Consider the following 25,603-nt stretch of genomic DNA (forward strand, 5'->3'; position numbering starts at 1 on the left):
TGCAGAGCACTGTTCTAAGCGCTGGGGGGGATACAAGGTGATCAGGTTGGCCCACGTGGGGCTCACAGTCTTCATCCCCATTTTACAGATGAGGTAACTGAGGCCCAGAGAAGTTAAGTGACTTGCCCACAGTCACACAGCTGACGAGTGGCAGAGATGGGATTCGAACCCATGACCTCTGACTTGTAAGCTTGCCGTGGGCAGGGTAACGTGTCTCTGTTGTAATAATAATAATGATGGCATTTGTTAAGCGCTTACTATGTGCAAAGCACTGTTCTGAGCGCTGGGAGGGATACAAGGTGATCAGGTTGTCCCACGTGGAGCTCACAGTCTTCGTCCCCATTTGACAGATGAGGTCACTGAGGCCCAGCGAAGTGAAGTGACTTGCCCACAGTCACACAGCTGACAAGCGGCAGAGCTGGGATTCGAACCCATGACCTCTGACTCCCCAGCTCATGCTCTTTCCACTGAGCCTCGCTGCTTCTCCAGTAATGTTGGTATTTGTTTAGCACTTACTATGTGCCATGCACTGTTCTAAGCGATGGGGTAGATACAAGGTAATTAGGTTGTCCCACCTGAGGCTCACAGTCTTCATCCCCCTTTTACAGATGAGGTAACTGAGGCCCAGAGAAGTGAGGTGACTTGCCACAGGTCACACAGCTGACAAGTGGCGGAGCTGGGATTCGAACCCATGACCTCTGACTCCCAAGCCTGTGTTCCTTCCACTGAGCTGCTTCCCATGCTGCTTGTACTCTCCCAAGCACTCAGTACAGTGCTCTGCGCTCAGTAAGTGCTCAATAAGTATAACTGATTGACTAGAAGCAGCGTGGCTCAGTGGAAAGGGCACGGGCTTTGGAGTCAGAGGTCATGAGTTTGAATCCCAGCTCCGCCACTCGTCAGCTGTGTGACTGTGGGCGAGTCACTTCACTTCTCTGTGCCTCAGTTCCCTCATCTGTAAAATGGGGATGAAGACTGTGAGCCCCACGTGGGACAACCTGATTCCCCTGTGTCTACCTCAGCGCTTAGAATAGTGCTCTGCACATAGTAAGCGCTTAACAAATACCAACATTAGGAGTTCTTTGGGAAGCTGTGAGTCCTTGAGGGCTTAGGTGGTGCAGGAGTTTTGAAGAGAAGTGAAGTGACTTGCCCACAGTCACACAGCTGACAAGTGGCAGAGCCGGGAGGCGAATCTCTGGTGGGAGAGAGTAGGGTTCACTTAAGGCAGTGTGCTCTGGGTGCTGGTTCCATTTCTCGGAGAAGCAGCGTGGCTCAGTGGAAGGAGCCCCGGCTTGGGAGTCGGAGGTCATGGGTTCTAATCCCGGCTCCGCCACCTATCAGCTTTGTGACCGGGCAAGTCACCTAACTTCTCCGTGCCTGTTACCTCATCTGTCAAATGGGGATGAAGACTGTGAGCCCCACGTGGGACAACCTGATGACCTTGTATCTATCCCAGCGCTTAGAACAGTGCTGGGCACCTAGTAAGCACTTAAATATCGTAATTAATATTATTATTCTCGGTGAAGTCATCTGTAGGTCTGTAGTGTAGGTTCCTGTCCTTGTCCTGTCCCTTCCGCCTCCCACCCCCCGTTCTTCCCCGCGCGCTTGGGTCTTGGTGCAACTGAGGAGGTTAGCGTTAGGGCCACGGAGAAGAGTGCTGTTGTGTGTGGTGTGTTTGGTCTTTGGGGTGACGAAGCCATTAAGGGCAGAAATCCCCAAGACTTTCAAGGAGCCAGCGGGATCCTCGGCACGCAGCCTGTCCCTTATGCTATTTTTGTCCCAAATAGTAGTCGTTAAGCGCTCACTATACGCCCGGCATGGACTCTGTGCTAGGCTAGATACACGGGTTGGACACAGGCTGGGTCCCTGAGGGGACTCACAGTCCTAATCCCCATTTTACCGACGAGGGAACTGAGGCACAGAGAGTGGCAGAGCCCGGATTAGAACCCAGGTCCTTCTGCCTCCCAGGTCCGTGCTCTATCCGCTAGGCCTCACTGCTCAAGAGAAGCAGCATGGCTCAGTGGAAAGAGCACGGGCTTGGGAGTCAAAGGTCATGGCTCTGCCACTTGGCAGCTGCGTGACTGTGGGCAAGTCACTCAACTTCTCTGGGCCTCAGTGACCTCATCGGTAAAATGGGGATGAACACTGTGAGCCTCACGTGGGACAACCTGATTCCCCTGTATCTACCCCAGCACTTAGAAGAGTGCTCTGCACATAGTAAGCGCTTAACAGATACCAACATTATTACTGTTTCTGGCTGCTTCCACGGGGGTGTCGTTAGAAGCACGGTAGTAGACCGGAAGCTCGTTGTGGGCAAGGATCGTGTCTGTTTATTGTTATAGTGTACCCTCCTGAGCACTTATTACAGTGCTCTGCACATAGTAAGTGCTCGATAAATACGATCGAATGAAATGAATAGTGGTTTAGACGTAAGCCCTCACTGCCATCCCCGAAACACACGTCGGGCAAAGACCTGACTCATCCAGAAACCTAAACTGCACCCTCGCGCTCAATCGGGGAGTCAGTCGATCGGTCGATGGATCAAGGGAACGGCGAGACTCTCAGATTCAGTCGGCGTCCTCTTCCGGGCTAATATCCGCCCCTTGTGAGTTTCCCCGCCCGTAAAATTGGCCTCACGCTCACCCCCAGCAGTGGCCCAAGAAGATTTGCGCTTGCCCTGAGTGTCAACCCTCCGGTGTAATCAGAGAACAAGTGTGTGTGCGTGGCTGAAGAGGCGCTCAAACCATTCAATAGTATTTATTGAGCGCTTACTGCGTGCGGAGCACCACTGACAGGCTGGGACAGGCTGCTGCCCCTGGAAAACAGAGAGCAAGGAGGGGAGTCGGGGGAGCACTCACCCAGCTTTTCCTTCGATGGCTTCTCTCCCTCACAAGATGTTCGTTGCTCTTGACTGTCGCGACGTTGCCCAAGAAGGGAATGAGGAAATGCGGCCCTGGAGATTGGCTAATCTTAATCCCCAACTGGAATCTAGTGGAGCGAGAGGAGCGGTAGTGGTGGTTATTTATTGAGCGCCCACTGGGTACAGTGCACCGTTCGGAGTGCCCGGGCGAGTCCGTCAGAAGCTTGAGACGCAGTCTCTCCGCCCCCTTTTTTTATTGGGCTTTTTTGGGTATTCGTTATGTACTTAATAATCATGTTGGTAGTTGTTAAGCGCTTACTATGTGCAGAGCACTGTTCTAAGCGCTGGGGTAGATCAGGTTGTCCCACGTGAGGCTCACAGTTAATCCCCATTTTACAGATGAGGTAACTGAGGCCCAGAGAAGTGCAGTGACTTGCCCACAGTCACACAGCCGACAAGTGGCGAGCCGGGAGTCGAACCCATGACCTCTGACGCCGAAGCCCAGGCTCTTTCCACTGAGCCACGCTGCTTCCCATGTACTTACTATGTGCCAGGTACTGTACTAAGCTCTGGTAGAGACCAGGAAGATCAGACGGAGTCCATGTACCACGTGGAGCTCACAGTCTTAATTGCCATATTAAAGATGAGGTAACTGAGGCACAGAGAAGTGAAGTGACCTGCCCAAGGTAGGAGAAGCAGCGTGGCTCAGTGGAAGGAGTGCGGGCTTGGGAGTCAGGGGTCATAGATTCGAATCCCGGCTCCACCACTTGCCAGCTGTGTGACTTTGGGCAAGTCACTTCACTTCTCTGTGCCTCAGTTACCTCATCTGGAAAATGGGGATTAAAACCGTGAGCCCCACGTGGGACAACCTGATCACTTGTATCCCCCCGGCGCTTAGAACAGCGCTTTGCACATAGTAAGCGCTTAACAAATACCACCATTATTATTATAAGTGATGGAGCCGGGATTAGACCCAGGTCCTCTGACTCCCAGGCCCGTGCCCTTTTCATTAGGCCACACTGCCCACAGGAGAACAGTATCACCTTGGGGAAGAGCCTGGGACCTGGGAATTGGAGGACCTGGGTTCTAGTCCTGCTTCTCCCATTGGCTGCTATTGGGACCTTGTGGGCAAGTCTTCTTCATTCATTCAATAGCATTGATTGAGCGCTTACTATGTGCAGAGCACTGTACTAAGTACTTGGAATGTACAGCGCTTCATTTCTCTGGGCCTCAATTTTCTCCTCTGCAAAATGGGACTTTAGACCGTGAGCCTCCTGTGGGACAGGGACAGTGTCTGACCTGATTTCCAGCGTTTAGCACAGCGCAGGGGAAGCACCAGGCGTATAGTAAGCATTTAGCAAATACCCAATACTCTAAGTGGGTAGACTGACTCCAAAATATTTTTGATTACAGCAACCAGAATAAGCGATTGACTGGACAATTGAATTTCCGTGTGTTCAGTCAAATTTCAAGGCCCGGTCCCTGCCCAACGGAAGCCCACTCCCAGAGGGTTGCAGGTGACCGGTCAATCAGTGGTATTTATTGAACGCCTCCTGCCTGCAGAGCACTGTACTGAGTGCTCGGGAGAGGAAAGTACAACAGAATTTGTAGACATGTTCCCTGCCCTCAAGAAGCTTAAAATCTAGAGGGGTGAGACAGACATTAAAATGCATTTTGGATAGGTACATGAGTGCTCCGGGCCTGAGGGTGGGGGAGACTATCAAGTGCTCAAAGTGTATAAATCCAAGCCCCAGTGGTATTTATTGAGCACTGTCTGAGTACAAAGCACTATCCAAGACCAGCGGGCAAAAATCATCACAAAAACTGGTGAAAGAGTAAGAACATCACCAGTGGTACTTATTGAGCTCCTACTGTGGGCAGAGCGCCGTACTAAGCACTTGGGAGAGTCCACCACAACAGAGCAGAGAGACAAGTGAGAGCAGAAACCCAAGTAGGTGAGTTAAACGATGGGCAGAGAAGCAGAGTGGCCTAGTGGAAAGAGCCCGGGCCTGGGAGTCAGAGGACTCGGGTTCTAATTCCGACTCTGCCGCGTGACCTTGGGTAAGTCACTTCGCTTCTCTGTACGTCCATTCCCTCCTCTACAGAATGGGGGTTGACTACTTAGATTGTAGAGTCCTTCTATCTACCCCAGCTCTTAGTACAGTGCTGGACACGTAGGAAGCGTTTAATACAAAAAAAAATTACGATTAAACATGCAAGGACCAGAGTGGCCAGCGGAGCAGTGGGACCAGGAGCCCAGCTGGCCCACACAGGCGAAGCGTCTTTAAGGAGGACCACGGAGGCAGGGAGGGGGAAGACAGGATTTGGTGGAATTGTGCGACTTGGAGTTAAGGATCAGGGTCTCTTGCTGCCTCCCTTCTCCCCGGACTGTGAAGCCCAGTGGTTGGGGCTGTCGGGCCCAGCCGCCGTCTGGGGGTGCGACCCTCCGGATTGCCCGCCGGGGAAGAAGCCCCGGATCCCAGAAACCCGAAGTCCCCGAGCCTAAAATTCCTGGCCGCGAGGCAAAGTCCAACAGGGGCTGGCCGCCGGTACCGCTGTAGAGGCAGACACACACAAACCCACAAAAATGTTTCACACAACGTAAGGGCACCGCCAGTTTGATGGCAAACAAACACACATGGGTCTGTTTTGATAGGACTATGGAAACAGTTAAGGAAAATCAAAAAAATTGGAGTGGGAGTGGGGCCCTGTTTTCCATTTTTCCCTCTACGTGGAAAAATATATACTTTTTTTAACATGAAATAATTGCTTTTTCAAAAGATGAAATGCTTTTCAAGTTAGACAGGGTTTTTCAACATGGTTAAAGTTCAATCAAGTAGGGAGAGTGTAATAATAATAATAATGATGATGGTATCTGTTAATCTCTTACTATGTGCCGGGCACTGTACTAAGCGCTGGGGTGGGTACAAGCAAATCGGGTTGGACACGATCACGGTCCCATGTGGAGTTCTCAGTCTCAATCCCCATTTTACAGATGAGGTAACTGAGGCCCAGAGAAACGAAATGACTCGTCCAAGGTCACGCAGCAGACAAGTGGCAGAGTCGGGATTAGACCCCGTGACCTTCTGACTCTCAGGCCCGTGCCCTAGTCACTCTGCCAGGCTGCTTCTAGTAGACGCAACTCTGCCCTCAAGGAGTTTACAGTTTAATAGGATTCCCATAAAATGATTTATTTGAGGCCACCTCCATTTTCCGAAAGGTCAGTCGATTAATGGCATTTATTGAGCGTTTACTGCGTGCAAAGCACCGTACTGAACGCCGGTCTGTTCCGATACCACAGGCTGTGATATTACTTCCGCGGACATCGTCAGCTGTGGCCATTTTAGAGGCCGTCTGGTCTTTATTTTGAGCTCATTTTCTAAAAACGTGAGTTTCTTCTTTCCCCACTCGGGTTACCGACTATAGAGAGGGGACTTTCTGAGCCCCAGTAATTTTTATGAAGTCCTTTTTATGGGCCGTTAACTGTTTCTCCTCTTCTCCCTTCTCCCCACCTCTTTTTCCGTTTCTGATAAAGAGAGGTTTCAACACCTCCTGGTAGAGACAGCAGCTTGTAACTCCATCTGTACTAGTAATTATAAGTTATTCCTCATTCATCTGTAATTTCTTGAATAAGATGAAGGCATTTATATTTTTAATTCCCGACTGTGGGCTGAGTTAATTGTGCTCAATGTGTTTCAGGTCCTTAAAGCTATAAAACCAGTTTGGCTCTCATGGGAAAACCAAGCATTTTATATTTCAATCTTCCCCTGAGTGGTTTTTGAGTGGTTTTTTTTCCTTCCCTCCGTGCCTTCAAACTTTCTGGGAACTTTGTGGCCTCGAGATCGGCATAAGTGGGAAAAGTAGCATGGCCTACTGGAAAGAGCGTGGATCTTGGAATCAGAGGACCTGAGTTCTAGTCCTGGCTCTGCCAATTGCTTGCTCTGTGACCTTGGGCAAGTCACTTGCTGCTCTGTGCCTCAGTTTCCCCGACTGCAAAATGGGGATTCAGTACCAGTTCTCTCTCTTCCCTCCTCCTTAGACTGTGAGCCCCATGTGGGGCCGGGACTGGGTCTGACCTAATTGACCTGTAACTACCCCGGCGCTCAGAGCAGTGTTAGATGCATAGTAAGTGCTTAACAAATTCCATTTAAAAAAAAAAGTGCTAGGCGATTCTTGGAGATATTGGTCTAGCCAGAGTCACCTGAGAACAATCTGGGGTGCAAGCGAGGTCTTGGTCGGGCTCTGAAGAAAGGATCAATCAATCAGTTGGATTTATTGAGCTCTTCCTATGAGCAGAGCACTGTACTAAGCACTTAGGAGAGTACAGTACAACAGAATCAGCAGCCAGGGTCCTGGTTCTGGCGATAGAGGGTGGGGAGTGGGGAAGGATGTGGCACAGTGGAAGGAGCACTACGAGGGTGGGAGACAGCGTGGATTAGGTCGGCGGAGAGGAGTGGGAGGTGAGGACCCCAGGAAGCTCAGCCCTCCCTGTGGGAGCCAGGGTGCTCTCGGTGTGTTGGCAGGGCTCCGAGCAGTATGGGGTCACGGCAGCCCTGTCCTGCCGGTTCCCGTGGTTGGGGTGAGGGCAGGGAACGTGGCGGGGCGGCGAGGTGATGAGGAGAGACTGCCAAGTCCTCGGGTTTGCTTGGGTATCCTGTTCTCTCTCCCCGACTCTCCCTTCTGTGTGGGACAGGGCGGGGAACACGCCCGGAGATCCACGCTGCTGGAGAGCGACGAGCCCCTGACCTACTTCTACGATGACATTCGGACCCTGTACGAGGGCTTCCAGCGGGGCATCCGAGTGTCCGGTAAGCGCCGGTGTTTATGCCGCCCAATATCACGCGGGGTCTCTTACAGAGACAGCCCGGGATTAGCAAGGCCCTGGCTTGGACCACTGGATTGAGATTCGGGAGGCCTGGGTGGGCCTAGATTCTGGGCCTGGCTGAGCAGCCCAGGGTGATCCTGGCCATGTTCCTGTGCCCATCCAGAACAATGGGCACTGACCTTCCCATGGGGGCTACTGGTGATTTCAGAGGAAAATGCACGGGTGCTCTCTGAAGGAGGCGGAACAGGAAGAGGAGGAGGAGGAAGAGTCCACGCGATCTACTGTAGGACCATGATAGAGAACATTTTTCTCCAGCCCTGCCCTCATCGTGACTGCCCTGGCCTGTCCTCTTGTAGGATCTGGGCCTGGCTTGAGGAAGGGAAGACGTGCTCAGGGACCTCCAGGAAGTCTTCCAGAGAAAGGGGCTCTGACAGCAAGGGCTGCTTCGTGGCCCTGCTGACCGATGGCCGAGGACAGTCAGGGAGAGAAGGACTGAGCCACTAGCCGTGACGGGCAACCACTGAATAGCTTCCCCTTTTCCTCTCTGAAGTTCAGCGGGCCCTCCCCCTCCTACCGCTGGCTCTGCCAGTCCTCTTTGGCTTTAGCAGGGGCACACCCGAGCCCCTGCACCTTCCTGGCAGCGGTGGACCCTGGACGGGGATGGGGTCGAAGGCGGCTCTGAGTGTGAGCCGGACCTCAGTCTTGGCAGGGCTCCCCCGTAACCAGCCAATCCCCCGGAAGGATGCCGATGCCCGGGTGGGTGGCGGGAGGTGCCCTGACACTCTTTGAGCCCTGAGCCTCCTCCCGCAGCTCCAAGGGCAGGAAAGGGCGTCCTCCGCAGGGCTTGGGGTCTCTTCCCTGATGCTGGGCTGACCGGCCGGCCATCACCAACGGGGCTCAAACACCTCCGGACCTTTGCCACCGAGTATCAGTCCCCGAGTCACCTGCCAACGGGGCTTCGGCGTCACCTTCCGGGACCAGGATTCCCTCCTTTCTTGAGACCCCCCGACTAATGGCGTGAGGGCCTCCAGACCGGAAAGGATGCGTATTATCCCACGTGCTGGAGGAGAGGGCAGCGGGGAGGGCTTTGGGAATGCAAAGACAGTGACTCTCCCCCCACCTTCAAAGCTTTATTGAAGGCCCTTCTCCTCCAAGAGGTCTTCCCTGACTAAGCCCTCCCTTCCTCTTCTTCCACTCCCTTCTGCATCACCCTGACTTTCTCCCTTTATTCATCCCCCCTCCCAGCCCCACACTACTTACATCCATTTATGTAATTTATATTAATGTCCGTCTCCCTCTCGAGACTGTGAGCCCGTGGTGGGCAGGAAATGTGTCTGTTTATTGTTCTATTGGACTCTCCCAACCACTAAGTACAGTGCTCTGCACACGGTAATTGCTCAGTAAATACGATTGAATGAATGGGCAGAGGGCCAGGCCAGAAGGGTCAGTGGTTCCTCCCGGGATCTCTGGGCCGGGCTGCGGGAGCCAGGTGGATCGAGGTGACAGCGTGTCCTCTCGTCTCTTCTAGATAACGGCCCCTGCCTCGGCTTTCGGAAACCCAATCAGCCTTACGAGTGGATCTCCTACAAAGAGGTGGGTGAGCTTCCAGTGGAGGACTTAACTCCTCTGGGTCCAAACCAGAACGGTGTAGCTTTCGGACGGGTCCGGATCCATACTCTGACCCCGGGGTTTGGGAGCTACGGTGCCGAGTGGCTGCCCTGGACAGCGTCCCCTGACTTTTTTTTTAAATTGTATCTCTTCAGTACTTACTATGTGCCAGGCCCTGTAATGAGCGCTACGGTAGATACAAGCTAATCAGACTCAGTGCATAGAGCACAGTTCCGGGAGCCAGAAGGACTTGGGTTCTAATCCCAGCTCCCCCACTTGTCTGCTGTCTGACCTTGAGCGAGTTACTTCACTTCTTCTTTAGTTACCTCATCTTCAAAATGGAGATTCATACTTTGAGCCCCAGGTGGGACATGGACTGCATCTATTCTGATTATCTTGTATCTGACCCAGAGCTTAGTACACTGCCTGGCACAAAGTAAGCACCTAACAAATTACATAACAAATAACAAATTACAATTAAAAAAATTGTCGGACACAGTCCACGTTTCACAGGGGGATCCCAGTTCTCATCCCCATTTTTTTTTTACAGATGAGGTAGCTGAGGCTCAGAGAAGTGAAGCGACTTGCCCAAAGTCACACAGCAGACAAGTGGCAGATGTGGAATTAGGACTCAGGTCCTTCTGACTCGGGGGCCCGGGCTTCCTCCACTGAGCAGTGCTGCTTCTCTCGAGTCTGATCTGAGCGTGGGCTGCTTCAGTTCTTGCTGACGGGACCCTGGCTCCTTGAGGCTCCCTGCTTGCCCCCGGCTGACCCCTTCCCACCCCACCCCATGTCCGGTACAGGTTTGGGGCATAGAGGGGGTCACTGGGCAGCATGAGGCAGGGGGCTTCTGTCCAATTCTTTTCCTTTTTTTAATGGTATGAAGTGCTTACTGTGTGTCAAACACTCTTCTAAACGCTGGGGGAGTTGCAAGTTGATTAGTCTGGACACAGTCCCTGTGTCACATGGGACTCACAGTCTAAGTGGAGCGTGTGTGGGGTGGGTGGGTGGGGCGGGGGCAGTGGCCAGTGGCCCCTCTAGTCCAAGAATTGGGGGACACATGAGGGTACTTTGATACTCTTCCACCCATAGCCCCACCGCACTCATGTCCACCCAGGCAGTCAGTCAGTGGTATTTATTGAGCGCTTTCTATGTGCACAGTACTGTGCGCTTGGGAGTGTACAACACAACAATATAACAGACACATTCCCTGCCCACAATGCGCTTACAGTCTAGTCCATATCCTTGTACTCGGCCATTTCCCCTATCAGTTATTTATTTTAACGCCTGTCTCCTGCACTAGGACTGTAAGTTCCTCGAGGGCAGGAATCTGCCTCCCAACTCTATTGTATCGTCCTCCCCAGAGGGCTTAGTACAGTGCTCTGCACCCAGCAAACACTTGCTAAACACCACTGAGGACAGCTGCCTTGGCTTCTTGTGAACCCCATCTGGGACTATGTCCAACCTGCTTAACTCATGTCCACTTCAGCGCTTAGAACAGTGCTGGGCACAAAGTAAGCACTTAACAAATACCACAATTATTCTTATTATTATTCTGACTTCACTCAGGGCCTTGAAGTGTCTCACTGGGGCCAGTCCCTCTGACCCTGATCACCCTCCATTCCTCCCTTTCCTCCTCCAGTCCAAGTGAAAGTTTTGGGGGCAGGCAAGGGACACTTGGACAGGAGAAGTTTATGTTTTGGTTTCCCTTAAAATGCCCTTACAAGAACCCCCACCATGCTGCAGTTAAATTGTTTTTGAGCTCCAGTCTTGTGCAGCGTGCTGTACTGAACACCTGTAAGCTCACTGTGGACAGGGAACACCCTCCCTCCTCAAATCCGACAGTTACTGTCCCCTCCCCGTTCAAAGCCTTATTGAAAGCACATCTCCTCCAAGAGGCCTTCCCAGACTACGCTCCACTTTTCCTCATCTCTCACTCCCTTCCGCGTCACCCCGACTCGCTCCGTTTGCTCTTCCCCGCCTTCCAGCCCCACAGCACCTATATCCATAACTGTAATTTTATTTATTTGTATTAATGCGTGTCTACCCCACTCTAATAATAATAATCATATTTACTGAGTGCTTACTGTGTGCAAAGCACTCTACTAAGTGCTAAGCACAGAAATAAGCACTATGAGCTCATTGTGGGCAGGGAATGTCACTGTTTATTGTTATATTGAACTCTCCCAAGCGCTTAGTACAGTGCTCTGCACACAGTAAGCGCTTAGTCAATACGATTGAACGAATGAGTGAACTCTGCACACAGTAAGCGCTCAGTCAATACGATTGAACGAATGAACTCTGCACACAGTAAGCGCTTAGTAAATACGACTGAATGAACGAATGAACTCTGCACACAGTACGTGCTCAATAAATAAAATTGACCGACTTGATTGACGTATGCGAGGTCGTGTGCTGGGCACCCTGCATGTGCGGGGTTCTGGAACGGGTGCGGGGCACGGGCCTGGCATGTGCGGGGGGCACTGGGCTGGGTGCCCGGCAGCGTACAAGAGGAGGAACCAACGAGGTCTCTCGTCTGTAAAAGGCCCGAGGAAGCAGAGGGAGGTGTGATTTCCCTCGGAAGGGCTGCCCTTTCAGAAACCAACCTTACATTCTCTCTGCCCTGCCAGAGAACCACTTCTACTGTCCGCTGATGTGGGGGGAGGAGAGGGAGGAGGAGGAGGCAGAAGTTAGCAGCATCCGGGGGAAAGAGGACACCTCTTTTGGGGGGTAGGTTCTCCAACCCACTAGAGAAACTTCCTGGTTGAATTTCTCCACTCTGCCTCAGTGGTTTGTTGGCATTTTCTCCCTCTCTGCCTCGACTAACCCCTCATTTCCCTCTTCTCCCACTCCCTTCTAGATCACCCTGGCACTAGGATTTTTCTCCCTTTATTCACCCTTCCCTCAACCCCACACCATTTATGTCCATAATCATAATTATTTATTTATATTAATGTCTGTCTCCTGCACTCATTCGATCATTCAGTCGAATTTATTGAGCACTTGTGGGCAAGTCACTTAACTTCTCTGTGCTTCAGTTACCTCATCTGTAAAATGGGGATTAAGAGTGTGAGCCCCACGTGGGACATCCTGATTCCCCTGTGTCTACCCCAGCGCTTAGAACAGTGCTCGGCACATAGTAAGCGCTTAACAAATACCAGCATTATTATTATTATTATTATCACTTAATGCCTCTGCCTCGCTCGCTCCCCGCCTCACTCGCTGATGGCTCTCACTCTCTGCCGTCAGCTGTCTCCCCTGTGCTCTCTCTGTCTCCCCTCCGATCCGGACCGTGCTCGGGGTCAAACAGTGCAGTGCTCTGAGAGGACGTGTCCGATGGAAGCAGCGCGGCCTAGGGAAAAGAGCACGGGCCCGAGAGTCAGAGGACCTGTGTTCTAATTCCAGATCTGTCACGTGTCTGCTGTGTGACCTTGGACAAGTCCCTTCACTTCTCTGTGCCTGTTTCCTCATCTGTAAAATGAGGATTCAGTTCATTCATTCATTCGATCGTATCTATTGAGCGCTTACTGTGTGCAAAGCACTGTACTAAGTGCTTGGGAGAGAATAATATAACAGTAAACACAGACATTCCCTGCTCACAACGAGCTTACCATCTAGGGCAGGTGACAGGCATCAATTTAAATAAACTACAATACTACTCCCTCCTACTTAGAATGGGAGTCCCATGAGGGACAGGGTACTCTCCCAAGCGCTTAGTACAGTGCTCTGCACACAGTACGTACTCAATAAATAATAATGTTGGTATTTGTTAAGCGCTTACTATGTGCCAATCACTGTTCTAAGCGCTGGGTAGATACATGGTAATCAGGTTGGCCCATGTGGGGCTCACAGTCTTAATCCCCATTTTACAGATGAGGGAACCGAGGCACAGAGACGTTAAGTGACTTGCCCACACAGCTGACAAGTGGCAGAGCTGGGATTCGAACCCATGACCTCAGACTCCCAAGCCCGTGCTCTTTCTACTGAGCCACACTGCTTCTCTAAATACGATTGAATGAGTACAAGGGGGAGACAGACATTCATATAAATAAATAAATAATTATGGCTATGGACATAAATGGTGTGGGGTTGAGGGAGAGGTGAATAAAGTGAGAAAAATCCTAGTGCAAGGGTGATCTAGAAGGGAGTGGGAGAAGAGGGAAATGAAGGGTTAGTCGGGAAGGCCTCTTGGAGGAGACGTGCTTTTAATAAGGCTTCTTCACCCCGTAAAGTAGCCCTGGGATTCTAAATCCCCTGTAAAGACCCAGAGAAGGATAGTGGCAAGTGGCAAGTGCTCGGGCTTGGAAGTCAGAGGATGTGGGTTCTAATCCCAGCTCCTCTACCTATCTGCTGTATGACCTTGGGCAAGCCACTTTACTAATTTTCTCTGTACCTGAGTTACCTCATCTGTAAAACGGGGATGAAGACTGTGAGCCCCAAGTGGGAGAACCTGATTACCTTGTGTCTAGCCCAGCACTTAGAACAGTGCTTGGCACATAGTAAGCGCTTAACAAACACCACTGCGATCATCATCGTCATCAGTGGGAGAGGGAAGGCGGTGGAGCAGCGTCCGGGCCCATCCCCAGGGAGCGGAGAAGGTCGGGCGGGTCCAGGACCCTCCATTTGAGCAAGAGCCCGGGCCTCCAGGGAAACTGACGTGTCCGGAGTCTACGAGCTTGTTTCAGAGGGGCTCAGCAAGGCTCGCGGAGGGGATCCCCACCAGGCCCAGAGCTTCCAAATCCCAGCCCCTGGCTTCAGAGGAGCTAAACAGAGCCATGGTTGGCTGTGTTTACCCCAACTGGAAAGCCAGCCAAAGCAGATAACAGTGTTTATTTCTGGGAAGGCTACCTTGGTGACTTATTCACCCGTCAGGTTTCACAAGTGGGGCAACTCTTCTCCCGTGGCAGTCAGTAAACGAGGGTCTGTCCAGAGTTCACAGGCCTCGTGATGGGGTCTGGGGCATGAGGGACACTACGCGAGGCCATGTTCAGGACAACGGGGCCACTGCCCTCAGGAGCTTTCCCAATACTAATAATAATTGTGGTATTTTTTAAGCGCTTACTATGTGTCAGGCTCTGTATTAAACACTGGGGCGGATATAGGCAGATCGCGTAGGACACAGTCCCTGTCCCAGGAGGGGCTCACGTTCTTAATCCCCATTTAACAGATGAGGGAACTGAGGCCCAGAGAAATGAAGTGACTTGCCCAAGATCACACAGCAGACAAGTGGTGGAGCCGGGATTAGAATCCATGACCTTCTGACTCCAGGCACGGGCTCTATCCACTACCCCATCTTCTGATAGGGGAGGTGACAGTCAGACAGGCGGTCGTGGCCTAGTCTAAAGAGCACAGTTCCTGATTCCCTCCCTGTCCACGTAAGCCACACCACTACTCTCCTCACCTTCAAAGCCTTAATAAGGGCACATCTCCATGAAGCCTTCCCTGATTAAGTCCCGTTTTCCTAATTCCCTCTCTCTCCTGCGTCACCTATTCACTTGGATCTGTGCCCCGTAGCCCCACAGCACTTAGGTACCTAGCCGTAATTTATCCCTCTGAATTATTGTCTGTCTCCCTCTCTGGACTGTGAGCTCACTGTGGGCAGGGTTGTGTCTACCAACTCTGTTATATCGTACTCTCCTAACCACTTAGTACGGTGCCGTGCACACGGTAAGCGCTCGATAAATATCTCTGAACGCTTGACCTGGGTTGTCATCCCAGCCCTGTCACTTGCCAGCTCAGTGACCCTGGACACATCACTGAACTTTGCTGTAGCTCAGTTTCTTCTTCTGTAAAATGGGGATGAAATACTAGGTCTCTCTCCCCTTTAGACTGTAAGCCCCATGTGGGACAGGGACTGCGTCTGATCCGAATGTATGGTATCGATCCCGGTGCTCAGCGCACAGTAAGCACTGAACAAATACTACAGTTATTTTATTTTTATTGTTTCATCGGCAATGGTTCGGTGATTCAAGAATGAGGGGGAAGGAACAGGTCGGGATTAATGCTGGTGGGTTTTAGGCAATGAGAGGGTTCATCTGGGAAAGCTCCCTGGAGGGAAGGGCGGGATGGAATGAGGAGGGGGTGGTGAGATGGTGCCTGACCAGGAGTTGAAGAGGGCAACTAGGGGCAGCAAATGATGGGTAAGCGGCAGGAGGCGATTTTTATTTTTTTTCCAGTCAGATGTTCAGTTTTTACTTCTTTTTTCTTTTCAGGTGGCCGACCAGGCGGAGTGTGTGGGCTCAGCCCTGATCCAGAAAGGTTTCAAAGCAGGATCGGAGCAGTACGTTGGCATCTTCGCCCAAAACCGACCCGAGGTACGCCCTCCGGGGCTTTAGCCGTTCACTTCATCGGGATTTCGGTCAGGAAGGGGGCCATTAGATAGGAAGGGGAGGGGTAATGGGGGGGGAAGGTGGACACTAGTCAGGTAAAGGGCTTGAAGAGCTCCTTTCGCCCTCCCCTTCCCGGACGGGCCTCAAGGCCCCTGGCCAGAAGGGTGATTTCAGAGGAACGGCTCTATCGACTGCCACGGCAAGGTGTCTATCTGTGCCCGGCGGTGCCAGCCGACTGCCACGGCCGGGGTTCTGGCTTTAGTAGCTGTTGGCTGCCTTCCTGGATAGATTTGCTGGGCTGATAGGAGGGCAGGGGGCAGGAGGGGTGTGTGTGTGTGTGTGTTTGCCTCTGTGCTTACACACACGTGTGTGTGTTCATCCGCTGCCTGTTTGGACAGCTTTGTTTCTAGCAGGTACTGGGGGATTAAGGCAGAAGATTAAGGAAGAGATTCTAGGTTCTGTTTCTCCGTCCCTCCCCACCTCACCTCCTCCTTCATTCGTTCATTCAATCGCATTTACTGAGCATTTATTATGTGAAGAGCACTGTACTAAGCCCTTGGGAAAGTACAGTACGATGAAAAACAGACACAATCCCTGCTTACAAAAACCTTACAGTTCAGAGACTGGAGAAGCAGCTTGGCGTAGTGCACCTAGAGCACGGGCTCGGGAGTCAGAAGGTCATGGGTTCTGATCCCGGCTCCGCCACTTGTCTGCCGTGTGACCTTAGGCGAGTCACTTAACTACTCTGTGCCTCAGTTCCCTCATCTAAAAATGGGGATTAAAAGTGTGAGCCCGGTGTGGGACAAGGGACTGTGTCCAGCCTGATCACCTTGTGCTTAGAACAGTGCCTGGCACATTATAAGCACTTAACAAGTACCATAATTATTATTATTAGAGACAAGCTTACAGTCTTAGCAGCCTCGTGTTAAGTCTTAGTACGGTGCTCAAGTGCTTACTACAGTGCTCTGCACACACAGTAAGATCTCAATAAATATGATTGACTGACTAAGGCTTAAGTGGAGGTGGCCCAGAAGCGTCTCTGGGAAGTTGTTCTGATCAAGTCTGTTCCTGCTCAGTGAAGGGAGGTCATTTGTAAAAGACCCCTCTGGTTCTCAACCTCAGCCTTCCTCAGATGGAGCTGAGTAGTAGTCATTAGTACTTATTAAGTGCCTCTTGTGTGCAAAGCATTGTAGTAAAGGCTGAGAAAGAAGCACATGGTTTAGGCACAGACAAAGCCCCTGTCTCACATGGGGCACACAGTCTGTAGGAGGAAGAATAGGTATCTTATCCCCACTTTACAGATGAGGTAAGTGAGACACAGAGAAGTGAAGTGACTTGTCCAAGGCCACCCAGCAGGCAAGTGGTAAAGCTGGATTTAGAACCCCGTTCCTCTGATTCTCAAGCCCGTGTTCTTTCCTTCGGCCACGTTGCTTGTCTACTACTAGAGAAGCAGCGTGGCTCAGTGGAAAGAGCCCGGGCTTGGGAGTCAGAGGTCATGGGTTCAAATCCCGGCTGTGCCACTTGTCAGCTGTGTGACTGTGGGCAAGTCACTTAACTTCTCTGTGCCTCAGTTACCTCAGTTACCGGTCCGGCATTCCAGAGAACAAAGTTGCCAGTTTGGCTCCGAAAGTCGCACCTTATTCCGGTCAGTTTCCAGGGAAATTGGGCCCTGGGAGCGAAGAGGTAGGCTTCAGTCGCCTGGTGGGTCATCTGGCTGGCTATCTGGTTGTCCATCTGTCCATCCCATAGACACTAATTCACTCTAACAGCTGTATTGGGGTTTGCAGGACTGAGTTGTCCTATCCTTACCCGTGACCTGCCGCTTGGGCCTCTGGACCGATCTGGGGAGAAGCCAGACCGGCTTGGTTTCCCTGCCACCCAGGATGATGCTCTTCTAGGTGGCCTTCTCAAACCCGCCACCCACTGTGAGTCCTAGCGGCCAGCTGGGCTTCCCCCGGGGCCTCCAACTCCCCGACACCCACCACAAAGTGGGCCTCAGGGTCCACTGCCACGCACCGTCCACGCAGGAAAAGCCCGTGAGCCTCAGGCTTGCCGCTGTCCTGAGAGACGGAGACCGGCTGGGGTCCAGCTGCAGGAATGCCCAGATTTTTTCCAGACGTCTCAGACTCACTGTCTACCTTGTATCTACCCCAGTACTTAGAACAGTGCTTTTCACTTAGTACGCGCTTAACAAATACCTTAATATAATTATTATCACTTCCCACGGTGTCCTGCTCTCTCTCTCTGGTCAAGACTTGCTTCACGAGGATAAAGTAGCCCCCCCCACACACACACCCCCACTCATCCGGCTCAGTCAGGACATGGAGGCTCAATCAGCCGGCTTGGACTGACCGGAGCTATTGGTGGCTTTCCTGGTTGCCCCAGTGGCCGCTCCTCTGGCTGCTTCCTCTTCCCCTTCCGGCCCCTCGCAGCCTCTCCCTCCTCTCCACGATTCCACTGGAATCGGGGTGGGAAGGAGGAAGGATCCAAGAAAGGGATGGAGAGGCAGCAAGACTGGGTGTCAGAAGGCCTGGATTCTAGTCCTAGCTCCACCATTTGCCTGCTGGGTTGCCTCAGTAAAGTCACTTCACTGCTGTGGGCCCAAACTGTAAGCTCTCCGAGGGCAGGGAATGTTTCTGTTTGTTGTTGTATCGTACTTTCCCAAGGATTTAGTACAGGGCTCGGCACGCACTAGGTGCTCAATAAATACAACTGAATTAATGAATGACCTCCCTCAGAGCCCCGAGTGGGGCAGAGGCTGTATCTCGTGGGATTATTTTATATGCACCTCAGGGTTTAGCGCTTTGTGCATAATAAGCACCTAATAGAGGCATCATTATTGTTATTGACGACGGTTGGATGAATGGTAGTGACCTAACCGAGATTATCTGAGAATGTGGAGCCTTCAAGGGGGTGATTGGCCCTGTCTTTTCTCCCTCCACCTGTCCCCTCCCCTCCCATCCTCCATTTCCACAGGATTTGAAAGGGCTGAGGGTCCATTTCCCGGGGAGGAGCGGGGGTCAGTCGCCTCGGTCGCCTATTGAAACCTTCCTCGTTTCACCTCCCTCTTCTCCTTTTCGCTTTCCTGGACTTTTCCCTCCTCTCTGTCTTCCTGCAGGAATGCCCCACTTTCAGAAAGGAGACTGGATGGTGGGGGGAGGAGCGGTGTTTGGAGAGGGCCCATGGGACGGGGGGGCGGCGATGAACTCAGGGCAGAGTTGTTGCCCCCCGATTTACTTTCTCGGTGCCCCCCATCTCCACCGTGGTCGCCACGAGCCAGCCAAGTCCTCTCTGAGTCCAGATTAGAAAACCCACTGGTGATGGGGTGGCCGAGCGAGGCCGCTCTCTGTCCAGGGGATCGCCTTGAGATCGACCGCCCGGTCTGAAAGTGCCCACGTCCGGTGCCCCCCGCCCCCTCCGCAGTATGTTGTGGCCTATGGAGTGACCTGACACGTCCCCTTTCCTCCTTCTCGGTAGTGGGTGGTCATCGAACAGGGCTGCTACGCCTACTCGCTGGTGGTGGTGCCTCTCTACGACACCCTCGGCGCCGAAGCCATCACGTTCATCGTCACCAGAGGTGGGTCAAGGCCCCCCGCCCCCTTTGCCCACCCTGGGCCGCGGGGGGCTCGCCCAGAAGGGTCCGGCCCCCGGTCGGCCCGTTTCCGGGAGCCTTTAAAGATCGAAGAACACGCCTCCTCCCTGCCGGCGACGGTGCCCTGAACACCACCCCCCGACCCCGGGTTCTAGCCGAGCCGTCGCGGACGTGCCGACCCCGTGTCGGCCGGAAATCACCCGCCCTCTTCTCTCCTCTCTCATCCAGCCGAGCTCTCCCTGATTTTCTGTGATAAACCGGAGAAGGCTAGGATGTTGCTGGACGGGGTGGAGAAGAAGCTCACCCCCGTCCTCAAAACCGTCGTTCTCATGGACTCCTTTGACATCGACATTGTGGAACGAGGCAAGAAGTGTGGGGTCAACATCATCAGCATGAAATCCTTCGAGGTAAGTAGGGGTCAGTGCTGCTCTCCCGCAGCTGGTCATAGTAGCGGGAGGAGGAAGAGTAGTAGCAGAGGAGCAGTGTGGCTCAGTGGAAAGAGCCCGGGCTTAGGAGTCCGAGGTCATGGGTTCGACTCCCGGCTCTGCCCCTTGTCAGCTGTGTGACTGTGGGCAAGTCACTTGACTTCTCTGGGCCTCAGTTCCCTCATCTGTAAAATGGGGATGAAGACTGTGAGCCTCACGTGGGACAACCTGATGACCCTGGATCTCCCCCAGCGCTTAGAACAGTGCTCTGCACATAGTAAGCGCTTAACAAATACCAACGTTATTAGTAGTAACGAGGTCATTTACTGAGCGCCCAGTGGGCCCGATGCACCGTGCTAAGCCCTGGCCCGTATTGCTCCAGGATACTCCATCCCTGGGGCGGCACCAGTTTTTCCAGGCTCGGCTGGGGCCGGGGAGATCGCGGACAGGAGGAATTCTCCTCTGAACATCGGCTGAATCCCGGCTGAGGCGCGGCCGGCCGGCTGGTCGGCCCGGTGCTCCGAGAGCGGAGAATTCCCTGGACTTTGTGGGGTGGGAGGCGGTTACAGGAGGAGGAAGTGGTGTGTTCCAGAAATGGGAAAATTAACCTTGGCATCCTAGTGGACAACAGGTGTGGTGGGGGGTGTCTCTTTGGCAGGATAGGAATCCATAGTAGTATTTATTGAGCACCTCATTCATTCAATTCATTCAATCGTATTTATTGAGCGCTTACTGTGTTCACTTACCGAGCACCTGGGAAAGTACACTCGAGCTGGATCATGTGATCCCTGGCCTCCAGGAGAAAAGCACCTCTCAGTCGAGCTCTGGGGCATCAGCGCGGCTCAGTGGAAAGATCCCGGGCTTGGGAGTCAGAGGTCATGGGTTCAAATCCCAGCTCTGCCACTTGCCAGCTGTGTGACTGTGGGCAAGTCACTTCGTTTCTCGGTGCCGCAGTTATCTCATCTGTAAAATGGGGATTAACTGTGAGCCTCACGTGGGACAACCTGATGACCCTGTGTCTCTCCCAGAGCTTAGAACAGTGCTGTGCACATAGTAAGCGCTTAACAAATACCAACATTATTATTATTATTGTATTGAGATGATGCCCCTGCTCTGATTCCTGAGCAAGACTGGGGTGATGAAACTTGTTCAATCTCAGCCACCCAGGCCCGATGTGGGATTTGGGGTTCATAGTGTTCCCCGGAGAGGCTCAGGGCTACACTGCGAGTTGTGGATTGATTTATTCCAGAATTCCTTCCCAAAGGACAGGGTTCTGTCTACCTCCTTGCTTCTCCACATCCAGGCTGGTGTGTCTCCCTCCCTCCCTCTCTCCCGGTGGTGACTGGTTAGGAAATCGAAATTGTGAACACTGAGGGTGGTCGGCGGAGCCTGCAGTGACCTCTGGATTTCATTCAGTCATATTTATTGAGCACTTGCTGTGTGCAGAGCACTGTACTAAGCGCTTGGAATGTACAGTTCGGCAACAGATAGAGACAATCCCTGCCCAACGACGGGCTCACAAGAATCCCAAATGGCAGTGAACTCGTCCAGGAGGAATGAGAAAGCATGGCTCAGTGGAAAGAGCACGGGCTTGGGAGTCAGAGGTCTTGGGTTCGAATACCTGCTCTGCCACTTGTCAGCTGTGTGACTGTGGGCAAGTCACTTCACTTCTCTGTGCCTCAGTTACCTCATCTGTAAAATGGGGATGAAGACTATGAGCCTCACGGGGGACAACCTGATTACCCTGTATCTACCCCGGTGCTTAGAACAGTGCTCTGCACATAGTAAGCGCTTAACAAATACCAACATTATTATTATCATTATTATTATTATTATTAGGAGAAGCAGCGTGGCCAAATGGGTAGAGCACGGGCCTGGGAGTCAGAAGGACCTGGGTTCTAATCCCGGCTCCTCCACTTCTCTGCTGCTGTGTGACCTTGGACTAGTCACTTCACTTCTCTGGGACTCAGTTACCTCATCTGTAAAATGGGGATTAAGAGTGTAAGCCCCATGCGGGACAGGGACTGTGTCCAACCTGATTAACTCGTATCTACCCCAGCGCTTAGAACAGCGCTTGGCACATAGTAAGCACTTAACAAGTTCCATAATTATTTATTATTATTATTATTGTCATTAGGGACATGGGGGCTTCCATGAGCGGAACTCGGTGACTCCAGACGCCCCCAAAAGCCCCTGTGTGCTGTGGTGGCGTTCAAGAAATCCTGCAGATGGAGCTGACAGTCAGTTGTATTTACTAAGTGCTTACTGAGTGCAGAGCACTGTACTAAGCGCTTGGGAGAGTACAATATAACAATGCCGGGACTGTCAGTCTGACCCTCGGTTTTCCCCCGCCGGAGAGGCGGGAGGCTCTCAGCGGGAGGTCTGCCCCATCTAAGGTGGGGAGGGACACCTGGAGAGAGCCAGCTGGGCCTAGCATCAATCAATCAAGCAAGCAATTAAATTTACCGAGCGCTTACTGTGTACAGAGCACTGTACTAAGCACTTGGAAGAGGACACTATAACAGAGTTGGTAAACACGTAAGCCTGCAGGTGAGCGAGTCTCCTCTCACGGGCTCGGGGGCGGCCCAGGCACCTTTCTCCACCCTGCAGGGGCAGGGGCAGTTCGGGACCAGGTGTCCGAATCGGGTCTGTTCCTCGTCTGGACCAAAATCCGTAGGGTCTAACTGCTTAGCGGTTAGAGCGCGGGCCTGGGAGTCAGAAGGGCCTGGGTTCTAATCCTGGCTCCGCCACCTGTCTGCTCTGTGACCTTGGGCCAGATGCTTTCCTTCGCTGGGCCTCGGTTACCTCATCTGGAAAGTGGGGATGAAGACTGCGAGCCCCAGGTGTGACAGGGACTGTGTTCAACCCGGTTGCCTTGTATCTACCCCAGCGCTTAATACGGTGCCTGCCACATTGTAGGCACTCGACAAATACCGTAACGTTTTTGAACAGTCCTGGTCTCTCAGATAAAACGGCAGCACCCTGCGAAAACATGACGGCGTAGCTTCTGTTTCTGGCAGCTTGGAGGAGAAGGTGTGCCCTGGGGGCCAAAGTGCGGTTCACTGGAGTGGATTCTATTTGGACGTAACCTTAATTTATAAATAATGCTTGTACTCACCTAATGATGGTCTTAAAGTCACAGCCCTGAGTGTCGAGGCAGCAAAATTATTTGTTCAACTCTTTGTCCCGGAAACGTTTGTAGCGCCGCCAGCTCTATCCTTGCTCTTCCTTCACCTTCCACTATCTGTAAATCAGCGGTGTCGTCTCTCCCAACCGAACCCGTCAACTCCTTGAGGGCAGGGGACGTGTTTCTGGCAATACCCGAGCATTGAGTACAATGTCTAGTACTCAGTGGATGCTCAGTACAGCCCGGCTCATTGATTTCCCCCCCGTCATTAGACCGCGGGTTCGTTGAGGGGAGGGACGCAGGCCTCGCTACAGTTGCACCATCCCTAGCTCATCGTACGGTGTCCGGCCGCCAGCGGGTACTCGGGAGATGCCGTCGGTTGATTGCCAGCTTGGCTAAATTCACCGGGGGGGTGGGGTGGCGGAGTCTCGTGCTTTAGAGCGAAGAGCGCCTGAGGTGAAAAGCGTTCACCTCGCTAACTCTCCCCTTCTTCTCTGTCCAGTCCCTGGGAAGAGCCAATCGGCAGAAACCCAGGGTGAGTCTCAAATGCGATCCACGGTTTCATCCAGGTAGCAAATTTCCGGGCCCCACTTGTCCTCTCGGCCACTTGAAGTCACTCGCTCTGGCCCTTTCCCGGCCCTCCCCTCCAGGACCGATGCGGGGCAAGGGTGGGGGTGGGCCCGGGCACGACGGCCCCTCCACTGACTCTTGCCCTAATCGTTTCTAGCCTCCGGCACCCGACGACCTCGCGGTGATTTGCTTCACGAGCGGAACTACAGGCAAGTTCTCTAACTAACGGGGTCAGAGAGGTCCTCTTGCAAGAACGAGTCATGACATAACAATTGATCCCACATCATCCAGGATCGGGTCTCCTCCGCCCTTGGGAAAATCCTCTCAGGGTGAAGAATAATAATAATAACGATGGTACTTAAGTGCTTACTCTGTGCCAAGCACTGATTTAAGCACCGGGGTAGATACAAGTTAATCAGATTGGACACAGTCCCTGCCCTACATGGGGTTCACAGTCTTAATCCCAATTTTACAGACGAGGTAGCTAAGACCCAGAGAAATTAAGTGACTTTCCTTCGTTCATTCATTCAATCCATCGTATTTATGGAGCACTTACTGTGTGCAGAGCACTGTACTAAGCACTTGGGAGAGTACAATAAAATAATAAACAGACGCATTCCTTGCCCACAGCGAGCTTACAGTCAGGAGAGACAGGCATCAATACAAGTAAATAAATTACAGATATGGATGTAAGTGCTGTGGGCTGGGAGAGGGGAAGAACTTGCCCAAGATCACACAGCAGACATGTGTCAGGATTAGAACCCAGATCCTCCTGACTCTTGGGCCCCTGCTCTTTCCACTAGACCATGCTGTGGTCTTCTGTTCTAAGGCCAAGAGAATATCAAGCAAACCTTTGGCTTCCAAGATGGAGACCTGTCAATAGATCACTGGGATTTATTGAGTGCTTCCTTTTTTTGTTTGGGGTTTTTTTAATGGTATTTGTTAAGAGCTAATTTTGTGCCAGACACTGTACTAAGCACGGAGGTAGATACGAGCTGATCAGGCTGGACACAGTCCATGTCCCACATGGGGCTCAATCTCCAAATGAATCCCAATTTTACAGATGAGGTAACTGAGACACAGAAAAGTAAAGGGACTTGCCCACGATCACACCGCAGAAAAGTAGCGCGCAGAGAGCACTGTACTAAGCAGTCGGGCGAGTAAAACACAAGGGAGTTGGTATACACGTTCCCTGCCCACAACAAGCTTACAGTCTAATGGATCCCTTGTCTATCCGGGACAGGAATAGGGCAGGGCTCTTGGGTTGGTTTAGGCAAGGTTACTGTATCGTGTTTTCCCAAGCACTTAATACGATGCCGTGCACACAGTAAGTGCTCAATAAATACCATTGATTTATTGAAGAGCCGCCGGGGGCGGAAGGCGATTGCCCCAGAGGATGCCGTTGGCCAACGGCTGTTAGTCAGTGAGATTCTCCCGGCGGCTTCCTCCACGCAGATGGGTCTGTGGGCTTCCTCCACGCAGCCCTTACCATTTTTCCCCATGTATCTCACAGGCAACCCCAAAGGGGCCATGATCACCCATAAAAACATAGTGAGCGACTGTTCAGCGTTCGTGATGATGACAGAGGTAAGTTCGGCGGGGGCGTCAGGCCGGGCGCGGGGCCGCCGGGATCCGGGACCGATCGGAAGGGCTCGGGAAGCTGGTGGCTTTCTCGGCCCCGCCTCGGGCGACTCTGGCCAACAAGCTCCCTCGTTCTTTCTGGCCGAGGCTGCCAGTTTGACCCGAAGACCTGGCAGTTTTTCTCCTTATCTCCCAACATCTCTCGGATCACTTTATCTCTCTCCGGGGGGGTGCCTTCTGGAGACACTCCCGGGAGGCGAATCTCCTGGCAGGAACTGCTCGGGGCTTGCGGCGTATGCCCGGTTCTAATCGGGTTTCTCTCTGCGGTTTCTGGCAGGCAAGAATGGGCCGGAGACAGCGGGAGGGAGGCGGCTGGCATCTCGTGCTCTCCCGGTTGCCCAATGACCGGAGTCTCTGAGGGGTCAAGGGCGGGGGCGAGAGGCCCACCTGGCTCTGTTTGCTCACCCCACGACCGGGAAGGTCCGCCCTCCCCAGGGGCAGGGGGAAATGAAAGCCTCTCAGAGCGTTCCCATCGCCTCCCTGGCAGTGCTCCTTGTTTCCTTCACTCCGAGTCGCATTTAAAATCCGCTTAAACAAGTGTCTGTTTGCACGGGGAGGGGTGAGGTCGGGGCCAAGCGAGAACTGCTTTCTGTCGGCGGGGAATTCCTCGTGGTGCCCGGGGGAGTCCT

General features: G+C 52.7%; 1 protein-coding gene across 2 annotated transcripts in view; it reads left to right on the forward strand.

The window, feature by feature from the left end:
- ACSL1 (acyl-CoA synthetase long chain family member 1) overlaps window positions 1-25,603 on the forward strand; it is a 51,474-nt gene that overhangs the window by 9,663 nt on the left and 16,208 nt on the right. For both annotated transcript variants that reach the window (XM_029076698.1, XM_029076699.1), the window contains exons 2-9: window positions 7,551-7,665; window positions 9,211-9,275; window positions 15,503-15,604; window positions 19,097-19,196; window positions 19,440-19,618; window positions 23,266-23,298; window positions 23,491-23,542; window positions 24,847-24,920. In XM_029076698.1, the coding sequence (XP_028932531.1) occupies window positions 7,551-7,665; window positions 9,211-9,275; window positions 15,503-15,604; window positions 19,097-19,196; window positions 19,440-19,618; window positions 23,266-23,298; window positions 23,491-23,542; window positions 24,847-24,920 (720 nt within the window). The remainder of the gene's footprint in view (window positions 1-7,550; window positions 7,666-9,210; window positions 9,276-15,502; window positions 15,605-19,096; window positions 19,197-19,439; window positions 19,619-23,265; window positions 23,299-23,490; window positions 23,543-24,846; window positions 24,921-25,603) is intronic.

Source organism: Ornithorhynchus anatinus, chromosome 12, assembly GCF_004115215.2.
Source record: "Ornithorhynchus anatinus isolate Pmale09 chromosome 12, mOrnAna1.pri.v4, whole genome shotgun sequence".
Lineage (NCBI taxonomy): Eukaryota > Metazoa > Chordata > Mammalia > Monotremata > Ornithorhynchidae > Ornithorhynchus > Ornithorhynchus anatinus.